Source organism: Corvus kubaryi, unplaced genomic scaffold (assembly GCF_017639235.1).
Source record: "Corvus kubaryi isolate FWS band 111438036 unplaced genomic scaffold, C.kubaryi_AGA036_p1.0 37284, whole genome shotgun sequence".
In the NCBI taxonomy this organism is placed as follows: Eukaryota; Metazoa; Chordata; class Aves; order Passeriformes; family Corvidae; genus Corvus; species Corvus kubaryi.
Window position 1 is genome coordinate 9,904,675 of NW_024581088.1, and position 11,333 is coordinate 9,916,007.

The 11,333-nt window shown below is 43.2% G+C and overlaps 1 protein-coding gene across 2 annotated transcripts; it reads left to right on the plus strand.

Moving 5' to 3' along the window:
* Positions 1-1,170: 1,170 nt before the first annotated feature.
* Positions 1,171-10,448, plus strand: VEZF1 (vascular endothelial zinc finger 1). Of its 2 annotated transcripts, XM_042026458.1 has the most exons (6): positions 1,173-1,910; positions 2,637-2,700; positions 3,690-3,873; positions 5,312-5,536; positions 7,603-7,647; positions 7,996-10,448. In XM_042026458.1, exons 1-6 carry the CDS (start codon positions 1,516-1,518, stop codon positions 8,421-8,423), a joined length of 1,341 nt encoding a protein of 446 aa, XP_041882392.1. In that variant the 5' UTR covers positions 1,173-1,515; the 3' UTR covers positions 8,424-10,448. The 2 variants fall into 2 exon arrangements, with proteins under 2 accessions (XP_041882393.1, XP_041882392.1); XM_042026459.1 differs by lacking the exon at positions 7,603-7,647 and having other exon boundaries at positions 1,171-1,910.
* The last annotated feature ends 885 nt before the right edge of the window (positions 10,449-11,333 follow it).

Consider the following 11,333-nt stretch of genomic DNA (forward strand, 5'->3'; position numbering starts at 1 on the left):
AGGAAAGGAGTCCTGGAAGGCTGCAGTACTGATCTAATGGGAATGCAAGTTTCCCCAAACTCAGCTTCAGGCCTGGCACGCTGCATTAATAACGAGCCTGATTTAAAACTGGTCTGATGAGACCAAGGCACATCTTGAATACAGATGCACTTAAACTGGCTTAAGGTGCTGGAGTGATTTATTTTAATGCTCCATTAGGCTGAATTGGTCTGTGTGGTTTCTAAACCACATTAAAATTGTATCTGCCAGGGTTTTGTCCCAGTCTGACTGGATGAGTTTTAATAACAGTGTTTCTGCCTTAGAATAACCACACGTGGTGCAGCACAGCCCGTGGCAGGCAAGCTGCAGCTCAGCTGAGCGGTGCTGGCTGCAGGCCCCCCCTTCCCTTCCCTGTAGCTTCTGCCACTGATTCTGTAGTGCAAAGTTAGTTGGTATTGGCTGCTTTCAAACAGCTTTCAGGGTTTATTCCAAACACCCCCGAACCGTGTTCTCCAGCATCTCTAGACATCTCCCAGTGTGTATCGATCAGCTTCTCTTCCCAGCACAAAGTAGCTGCTGACAAAGAGAAAAAGGCCGTGCCGCTATTCTTGTTAGTTCCAGATGCAGAGAGCACAGTGGTCAGTGGATAAATGCATCAGGAACCTGCTAAATATAGAGATGTGGCTTTAGACAGCTCCCGATTCCAGTTGCTTTGGTTTCAGTGCTGGCACAGGGGTATGAACACACTGTTTAAATAAGACGCCTTATCACATCCTGGCTCTCTGTGGCTGCAGTTCAATTCACTAAGCTCGGCTTAAAGGTGAGGCATTATTTTGCGACTCCTGTCAGCACCTTCATCCTCTCCAGAGATAGTCCTGAGATGCCATCTGATACGATCATTAGCAAAATGAGTTATCTGTTATGTAAAGATGAAATGCTGTTACTAAAAGATCTGACAAGCACCTAGTCTTCCATGAAAAGTTGCCCTCCAGAAACTTAATAATTCTTAATAATTGTTGCACTGTGTCCTACACTTACCACAGGACCTGCACAGCCAGGGCATTTACAGCGTGAGCGGTTTATCTTGTCCAAAACCAGTGTTATGTAACCTTCTCCTGTTGTTCCTTCCATGGCTTTTGGTCTAGAATGTGCTTCCCTGTCATTTGTAAATGTTCTCACCAGGCCAGAGTGAGCACCCATCCAGAGAATTTAAGTGTGAATGTTTGGTTTTAGGCACACGAAGCCTCCCATCACCAACAGCAGGCAGCACAGAACAGTTTGTTGCCTCTCCTGAGCTCTGCTGTTGAGCCGCCCGATCAGAAGCCGATTCTGCCCTTACCAATAACGCAGAAACCTCAGCCTGCACCAGAAACATTAAAGGATGCTATTGTTGGGATTAAAAAGGAAAAACCTAAAACCTCCTTTGTGTGCACTTACTGCAGCAAAGCTTTCAGGGACAGCTACCATTTGAGGCGTCACGAGTCCTGCCACACAGGGATAAAGTTAGTGTCACGGCCAAAGAAAACTCCCACCACAATGGTGCCCCTTATCTCGACCATCGCTGGTGACAACAGCCGGAGTTCACTGGTTTCGACTATCGCAGGCATCCTGTCCACAGTCACTACGTCTTCCTCTGCCACCAACCCCAGCAGCAGCGCCGGCGCCACGGCAATGGCAGTGACGCAGACAGTGAAGAAGCCCAGCAAGCCCGTGAAGAAGAACCATGCTTGTGAGATGTGTGGAAAGGCCTTCAGGGACGTCTACCACCTCAACCGGCACAAGCTGTCCCACTCCGATGAGAAACCCTTTGAATGTCCCATTTGCAATCAGCGCTTCAAGAGAAAGGATCGCATGACCTACCACGTGAGGTCTCACGAAGGTGGCATCACGAAACCCTACACCTGTGGTGTTTGTGGAAAAGGCTTCTCAAGGTACCATGTAGCAAATCCCAGGCATGCTCCACTGTTGGCTTTTCATGAGCAAGGAGAGGGTTAAGCTATCGTAGTGAGGGGCTGGGAGAACCAAACCTCTGAGGAGATTGGTGAGGAGATGAGGAGCCTTGTCTGCCTTTAGGGTGAGGGAATCTCCATCTGAGCAAGGTCAGCAGTGGCCAGAAGTGGTCCCTTTTTTACGAGAGTTGTTTGAAATGGTTTCTTGACCTCATCCAGGTCCCGTAAGACGTGTCTGTGTCACTGGGGATGTGCACAGAGCCCCTTTACCAGCCTTTGCCATGGTCTGTGTCCGAATGCAGCAGGGCAGGTAAACTGTCACCTGATCTTACGGCAGGGTGGAGAGCACTGACAGAGCACAGGGGGGCTTGCATTGCTGCCGGCTCTGTTTGTACCTGTGCTTGCAACAGAGAAAACTTCAACCTTTAGAGCTGTTGCGCTCTCACCTTTACACAAGGTGTGACCAAACGTGCCATTTTCAGGTGTGTGAGGAGCACAGAGCTAAGTTTTAAACTGCAGGTTGTTTTTAAGCTGTGAGGTGTTGCAGGTGAAGCTCGTGGTAGGTGAGGGGAAGGGATTTATCCTGGCTGTCAGAGGGATGGGGGCTGCAGGGAGCAACCAGCGCGGTGTCAGCACTGCTAACCAAGGTGTCCTGACTTTGTGTTTGTAACTGTGTGCACTTTTCTCCTGTTCCTCTCTTTCTTGCAGGCCTGATCATTTAAGCTGTCACGTTAAACATGTTCACTCAACAGAGAGACCCTTCAAATGCCAAGTAAGGGCTAAAATGGTTTATTAAGAACAATACCTTATTGTGTCAGTACAGCTCAGGTGAATCTTTCCAGAACCGTATTTGCTCCTGGACTTTTGAAAAGCAAGTTTAGGAATAAAGCCACATCCTCTACCTCACCACAGCGCTGGAGTTACGGTGGAACTTTAGAAAGATGCTGTGGCTGCTTTTTTAGGAAGATTAGAGGGTTTTTGTTTTCTTGGAGAACAGCGTAGTTGCTCTGTTTTACCATATGCTTAACTTAGTAGTAGGATTGTAGCAGCATCCTCAGCTCAGTGCTCATTTCTGGGGTAGTGTGTGCAGTGTGTTTCTCAGCATGTTCAAATCAAATCTCTTTCTCAGCACATCTATTTAAAATGGGTGGGAATGGTTGATTCTGGATCTGTTATTTTGCTGGAAGGGTAAAGCAAGTTGTCATAAGTTGATGACTGAGTCTAGGAAAAATAATTTGATTGCCCTTGAACAATTAACTGTTTTGCTTGGAATATCCATGCTTATTCCAACCTGTGTTTTAGTGACTCATCTTATTAAATAAAAGCCTTGGGTAAAAAGAATAGCGTTAGGAAAAGGTTTTGTTTCCTTGTTCTGGATGGGAACAGAAGTACTTGAGCAGTGTAAGGTACCAAGTTCATATTTGTACAGTAAAATTATATTAGAAACCAACTTTGCCTGTTGTAGGCATTTTTTATAAGCTCCCTCTTGCGTTGGTGGGTAAGGCAACCCGCTGTTTTTAGAAAGTTCAAATAGTACAGAGTATGATTTTTGTCCTGATTGCCTCAGAAATGAGTTCCATTCTCAGTCTCTGCTGAGCAGTTTGATTTTGGTTTCTCTATAAATACGGGTAAAACTTAATGTTGTCAATGCACTTAGGATACCGTTAGGACCTGCAAGGTAACGTGGGCTCCCAGTGGGCCTGTAGGTGATGCTGTACTGCTCTGTCTGCACCTCAAGTGTAACTGTTGTCCTTCATCTAGACGTGCACTGCTGCCTTTGCCACCAAAGACAGACTGCGGACACACATGGTGCGCCATGAAGGAAAGGTATCGTGTAATATCTGTGGTAAACTTCTGAGTGCAGCATATATCACCAGCCACTTAAAGACACACGGGCAGAGCCAAAGTATCAACTGTAATACCTGTAAACAAGGCATCAATAAAAGTAGGTGAACGTTTTACAAACATTTCTAATAACAGTGTGTTTGCGAAGGGAATTGCCTTTGATGATATTAAAATTCAGCTATGTGTCTGTCAGTTTGGGTGGTCACACCTCTTAAAAGTAGATATTTAGTAACAGAATCTGCTTCAGCTCAAGAACTGGCATGTGTGGAGTTGGTTTGCTGCTACACTGTGCTCTTATCCCTTAGGAATGTTCATGACAGTGACCAATCTCTTGAAGAAAAGAGTTCCAAAATTTTCTCACCTTTTAAGTTTAGTACTACCTCCTGAACTGTGCAGGCCTAAAAGTCCAACAGATAGTTTGGTGATTTTAGACTATTTAAGAACTGCTAAGACCTGCCAGGTTTCAGGTCTGAAGCCTCATCTAAAGCTCATCAAAATCAGGAGAAAGATTTCTCTTCTTTCTCTGGTTTTGACCCTGGGGCTCAGTGTTTCCTCCCTCAAGCTGTAGCTGACAGGAAAAGGATTTAAATCCAGCCCTGATATGTTGTAGGCATCGATGGCATCTGACTGGTGGTGTGCAGGAGGTCAGATGAGATGTTTGTAATAGCTCCTTCTAGCCTTAAACTCTGTGGAAGTGCTGCGGTCTGGGCCTGGGAGTGCCTAGCAAGCAAATGAAGACTTGACTTTCAAATTTTCCCTATTAAAATACCTGTAACTTAAGTTAACCCACATGGTTAGTAATATAAAACGGGTTTTCAGAGGAATCAAGAGGCAGAAGTAAGGAATGTCTTTGGAAACTGTGTCCTTAAAGCCTTTTAAACTGTATTAATTTACAACATCTTTGCAGTTCCTGTTACTCCTGGATAATCTGAAGGTACTGGGAATGTCTGAAATGCCTGATTGTTGAGCTTAGTAAGAAATTTGGATGTGAAGTATTTTTCAAGGTATAAGGTTACAACTCTGGCTTCCCAAGCCAGTTTGGTGGTGCTAAGCCAGTTCACATGAGGCATTTAGAGCAGTTGTTAGACGTGGAAATGATGAGCTGTGCTGTGGCCAGAGAGTAGTGACAGGCTGTTCTGTGATGTAAAGGTAAACTGAAATTTTTAAGTCATACTTGCAATAGGAAGTAAAAAGGCTTTTCTATTTTTCATTTTTAAGCTGGAGCTAAAGTTTAGAGAAAGTAGAATCAGCTTGAGTTATAGAGGACTCATTGGAGTTTTTAACTTCATTCTTCCTAAATACAAATACATTTTTGGCAGTTAAAGTAGATGTTCTTGACTTACATTTGGGTTTTTAGCTCTTGGAAAAGTAGTTTTATAAAGCACAGAATTAATGATATTGTTTTAAACACCTCTGTGGTTTTGTTCTTGGAATCCTGTGAGATTCCACATGCTCTTTGTAGAAGTTGCCTTTGTTATCTCAGCAGAAAGCAGAGTAATTTTTCAAGGTGAATTTGTGTTCTTACTTGATTGGCATAGCATGCATGAGTGAAGAGACCAGCAACCAGAAACAGCAACAGCAGCAGCAGCAACAGCAACAACAACAGCAGCAGCAGCAGCAGCAGCAGCAGCAACAACAACAACAGCAACAACAGCAGCAGCAGCAGCAACAGCAGCAGCAGCAGCAACACGTAACAAGTTGGCCTGGAAAGCAGGTAGAGACCCTGAGATTGTGGGAAGAGGCCGTCAAAGCGAGGAAGAAAGGTAAAACAAACCAATATTGACGCATTTGGGTTTGTGAGGTAGTGGAGTTTACAGTCATTTGGGGAGTTTAAGGTGTCAGGAGGGATGTCTTACATGACAGTTTCATTCTTAGAAGTCACAGCTAAGAAAGAACAGGAGGAAACAGGCCCCAGATCAGGCTGTTAAATGACTTGCTCATGACTTGCTCCCTTGGTCTCTGTGCTTGCCTGTGTCCTTGGAGCCATCAGTTACAGAGGGGAGCTTGTGTCTGCTCCAGGGCAGGAGTGTGGGCTTTGACTTGCATGTGGCTTTTAGCTGTCTTGGTGCATATTTGCCCTTGTTCACTTGTGTGCACACACATACACACACCCCCTGTCCTTGCATCAGCACCAGTGTGCACCTGTGTGCTTTCTGTGTCCTGTTCATCTTCTCTCTCCCAATTTATTCCATCTGCTCTATCATCATATAACTGTATAGTTTTCTAGACTTCAGATAAGTTTCTTTCTCTGTTGCTTTTTTTTTATTACAAAATGAGCTAATCGGTGATCCTTTTCTCATCAGTGCTGGCTCACTGCTCACCTCTACCTGTGCTGCTGTAATTGAAGTGGAATTGCTGTTGTTGGTCATTGTGTCAGTTTGTAGAGAACAGTTCAGTGGTTTTAGGATATAGTAGTTTAAACTCTTCTGTTTCTGCTGCTTATTTGTTTCACAACAGTTTGATTACTAATGCCCATCATGTGACTTCATGGATTACATGTTTTAGAAGTTCTTAGTGACCACTGCTTATTGTTTTTCACTGGCTGTTTTTAGGAATGTTTTTGACTCACCTTATTTTTTTCTCTTCTCCTAACCTTCCTTTCAGTTTCTTCAATCTGTTTTTGTTTTCTAGGTTCTTGTTTGTGTTTTAGGCTGCTTGCTTCCTTTCCCCTTGTTACGCCAGTAATTGAATTCTATGATCAGACAGTACAGAAACAGCTTATTCATGTTAAAATGTAGTGATAACAGAAACATTACATATCATCAGGCCACTAAATAGATAAAGGAAATGGTGTCAGATTTAGGAAATCACTGAGAATTTTTTTCTGCTTGTTCTTCCCTGTGTCTTGTTTCCTTTTCCTTTCTTATTGAGAATGTTGAATATGCTTTAACTTAATAGTGTTTTGGGGCAGGATGGGGAGTGAGGGAGGTGGGTGGGTAGCAGTGGTGTCAGACTGGTGCTTTTAGCTTAACTGAACTGGGGAAGGAGCATGGGTGGGATGTGTCTTTGGGTGTGACTATGCTTGAAGGTGAAGTTAGACCAGTCAGTGCCATGCCTGAGCTGCTCTTTCCATGCTGGTTCTCCTGTGCTAGTTCCACTTGTGGTGGCTTTACAACACTAGATGGGATTTTTTTTAGTCTAGTACAATTTATTTTCACAATTTTTTTTTTTTTTTTTTTTTACTCTTTCCCTTCCTCTCCATCCCTCCTAGCTATGGACTTTGAAGAACCAACAGTAACCCTTGAATGGGGCTAATGTTGCTTTCAAAGTTACATTTGCATTGCCCCAGTGGCAAAGTGGACTCTTTGCTCCTGGCTTACCTCTGACACGTGGGTGTAACTGAGCTTGGGGTCCTGCCCTGCAATTGTGGAATCAGACACGGCTTAGTAACGTTGTTGTAGAGCGTATTTTCCCCGGTTTCTTTAGCAGCCAGCCCTGCCCTGTTCCCTGTTTCCGGAGCCTCCCGGTGTGGGTAGCCGGCAGGTGGTGCTGATGGATGTGGAGTGATTCCCGTCCCCCCCGCGTCCCCCCGGCCGGCCCCGCTCCCCAGCCCCGGCCTCCTGGGTCTCCCTTGCTCTGCACTTCAGTCCTGCTTGCTGCAAACCCACCCCAAAACCCCCCAAACCAACATGGTGTGGAGCTGTAGCTTATGTGAAAGCTGAGGAGCTGATGGGGGTTGAGGGATGTGCTGCTGGGGTAGCCTTGAAGTAGAGGTACTGTGAGCAGTGGAGCAGTTTAGTAGCAATAATTAAGACTGAAATAAGCAGGTAAATATTGAAACGAGCTTTGCTTATCAGTCCCTAATAATGACTTTTTAAAACCTTCACAGAATGTCAGTTCACCTTTGAGAAGGCTATAGAGTACGTACCATTCGGTATGTACACTCTCTCCTCTATTTCTACTGTTCCTCTTGGGAGGATTTTTTTGATTGTACAATACTGTTTTTATGAACATGGAAACCCTCTTGCTAAGACAACCTCACTTGACTTCTCAGGAAAAAATACTGAATTGAAATGACCTGCATGAGAGTTTGTATTTCCTGTAGGCTATAGAATGTTAACAGTTTTAACTTACTAATAATACCTAAAGAAAATTATTCCAGAATTTGTACCTGTTCTTGTTTGGTTTTTGGGTTTTTTGTTTTGTTTTGTTTTGTTTAAATCTTGTCCATGGTTTTTTTATGTGTTAAAAACTTTTTGTCTTTTTTATGTCTCATTTTTAGAAGCTGCTAACTTGTGCCAAACCTCCACTGCTGCTACTACGCCTGTGACTCTTACTACTCCATTCAATATAACGTCCTCTGTGGCTTCTGGGACTATCACAAACCCAGTCACAGTGGCAGCTGCAATGAGCATGAGAAGTCCAGTAAATGTATCAAGTGCAGTTAATATATCCAGTCCGATGAACTTAGGGCATCCTGTAACTATAACCAGTCCTCTGTCCATGACCTCTCCATTAACGCTCACCACCCCGGTGAACCTGCCCACCCCGGTAACCGCTCCAGTGAACATAGCGCACCCCGTCACCATCACGTCCCCCATGAACCTGCCCACCCCCATGACGCTGGCTGGTCCCCTCAACATAGCCATGAGACCAGTGGAGAGCATGCCTTTCCTGCCCCAGGCCTTGCCCACCTCTCCTCCCTGGTAAACAAGTTCTAAACAGTATTAAAAAGGATTAAAATGGAATCCTTACCAGCAGTTCTTTTTTGGGTTTTGTTTGGTTGGGGTTTTTTTTTTTGTTTTGTTTTGTTTTGTTCTGTTCTGTTGGGTTTTTTGTTTTGTTTTGTTTTAGTTAATAATAAATTCAGACTAAGACACTGGGGCAACACCATCAGAGACCACAATAGCATCTTCCCCTTGATTTGGCTCACATGGTTCAGGCTTGAGTTTCACTGGAGCACTTCATTTAAATTAAGTTTTACCTTGTAGCTGACTGATGCTGAATTAGAACAGATACTTATTTGCCAGAGTTTAAAAAAAAAAAAAAAAGAAAAAAAAAAAGAAAAAAAAGGTAATTAAAAAAAACAGTTTTATGTTTTATCCCCTCAAATTATAACTTAGAAAATTATTTTAATCTGAACACTAGCAAAGACCCCTCTGTATCTGTGACAGGGTGGATGGCTCATTTTAACCTGCCAGGCAAGTCCACTGTTTCTGAGCTAGTGTAGAACCTTTGTCTGTGTTGATGTTTTTTTTTTTTTTATTTTTTTTAATGAGTAAATGCATTACAATGTTGTCATTAAAAAAAAAATGCATTTTTGGAGAAAATATGCATTTTACCTTTGGGAATATGGTAATTTCAGGCAGCATTCCCTATGGGAAAGGTGATACCAGCTCTGATATGCAAAGCATATGATAACTTATCATTCTAACTTCAACATATAATAGGGATTGTGACCTGATATTTGGAGATGTAAATATTACCCAACATATTACCCTAAGGGAATAGAGCATTGTAGTCAACATTTTTTTAAAAAAAACTGTTATTGTTTGGTGAGAAACAGCCATGGCTGACAGAAGAGGAGTCGAAATGTATGTAAACATGGTCTCTGAACAGTCAGACCCCCATGGGACTCTTATCTAGGAGCAAAAGGAGTGCTTGGAAACTTAAGGAAAATTGCTTTAAGCTGGAAGATTCTGGAGGCCCTGGGTGTGATTTTTATGCCCTCTGCCTCCCAATCAGAGCCTGCTGGTGTTTCAGCAGGGGACAGACGTGTTAGTTGTTCACTAGAAGTTTTGTCTTATATTAAATTGTATACAGTTTTTATTCTAACCACTAACTAGGTAGGATGCCCCTCCAGGACAAGCAGAGAACGTCTTTTAATTTCTCCCCTATTTCTTAATCAAGTGTTGTGCAAATCTGTTCAACTTTGTAAATATTTGCAAACATCATCATTTTTACGTTATTCTTCTATTGTGTTAACACATTTCTATCAATTTGTGGGAGTTCTGGGGTGCTGAGCTGTCCAGCCCAGAACTGCTCATAGATGGTCACACATGTTTAAGCTACATGTGCTTTTTTTTCTTAACCTGTTTATCTGTACATAAAGTAGAAAGCAAAGTCTAGGGAAACAGATATACTTTTTAGACTATCATGTCACATATTCACATTTTTAAAACTTTGTTTAAAAAAAACAAACCACCCTAAACCCAAGACTCTACATTAAATAAAAAAAAAAAAAAGAGGAAAAAAAAAAAAAGAAATTACAGTTGAGATGTTTTTATCTTTATGAAGTTGAGAGCTCTGGAGATTAGCGTGTGCATTTTCACAGAGTGCTAGCAGGACTGACCAGTCACACTGGACTGCTTCCGTTCCTCCCCGGCCGTGTCCGTGCGAGCAGTGATTGCCAGGCTGCTGGCTCAGGTGACAGGTATCTGTATCCTTACGTGAAACTGTTCTAGGGGCTTGGACTACATAGTAAAACAAAAACAAACAAAAAAAAAATAATAGAGCTTAGTGTAAAATAATTTTATAAATGATCTTTTGTACTTTAGGACATCAAATTGTACAACTTTTGTATATATAAAAGCTTAGGAACTTTCTGTTTAGCAGAAAGGAAACACATTCCTACACTTTTAATGTATATGTTTGTTATAATGTCCATGTAAACATATGCCCTATGTTTGTGCCTTTTAATTAGTTTGTCTCAATAAACAAAAATGTAGAGAAGAATATGTAGCTATGACTTTGTTACCACTGTTCTCACTCCAGGTGTGTAGAGGTCTTTGTTTTGGCCCTGTGTAGAGCCCGGCGTGCATGGCCGGCCCGCCAGCGCATGTCCCCAGCCCCGCTCCCCCAGCCCCGCTGCCACCACCACCACACCGTCCTGCATGTTGGGACCTGTAATTCCCCAGCCATCTCTGTCACCCCTGGCCACCACACCACCTCGCACCAGTTTCCCAAAGTAGGTATAGCCTTCTGGGTCCGGGTAACCACAGTGATGACCCTTAGATGAAATTTGGGTATCCCTGAGCTTACAAAAAAAAAAAAAAGAGAAAAGCATTAAAAGCCAGTATGAAAATGTGTACTAGAAGTGGTTATCTATGAATTACTTACAATAAACAGGTGTGAGACTTAATTGTATGTTGTCAATTACTGCAGTATTGACAGTGGGTCCCTTGTACAGCCAGCTGTTATTTTTATCCCAGCAGTGTAGCAGTAGAATAAACACCGGCAAGGAAATTTTTCACCGTGACAGAGGCTTCCCAAACCACTAACCACGGTGCTCTTAGCGTGGCGTAGGAAAAGGGCTGTTTCCTTTCTATTTTATGTTGGTTCTGCTCGACTGTACCTGGTTTATGTCCACAAAGCTGCATTAGCTAATTGTCGACCTGTTTCATTTGTACTTGGGTAAACATTTGCTTTGTACCGTGTATTAATGGGTCCGAGGTGTGCTCCTCCGCTGTCTCAGTGCGGACATTGACTTCGCTCTGTAACGCCATCCTTCCAAATACATTAAGCTGTTTTTCTGACAAACAAAAGCTACCTGGTCAAGTGGTTTATACGACGTGCATGCTCCCTGCTAATCGATGTCCGTGCCGGTGCCGGCGCGGCCGG

What these genes read in the sequence shown, in the direction of transcription:
- VEZF1 (XM_042026458.1), top strand. Translation starts at nt 1,516, where the DNA reads ATGGTGCCCCTTATCTCGACCATCGCTGGTGACAACAGCCGGAGTTCA. An exon ending in TGTGGAAAAGGCTTCTCAAG is followed by an intron (nt 1,911 to 2,636) that starts GTACCATGTAGC and finishes TCTTTCTTGCAG; the next exon opens with GCCTGATCATTTAAGCTGTC. An exon ending in AGAGACCCTTCAAATGCCAA is followed by an intron (nt 2,701 to 3,689) that starts GTAAGGGCTAAA and finishes TCCTTCATCTAG; the next exon opens with ACGTGCACTGCTGCCTTTGC.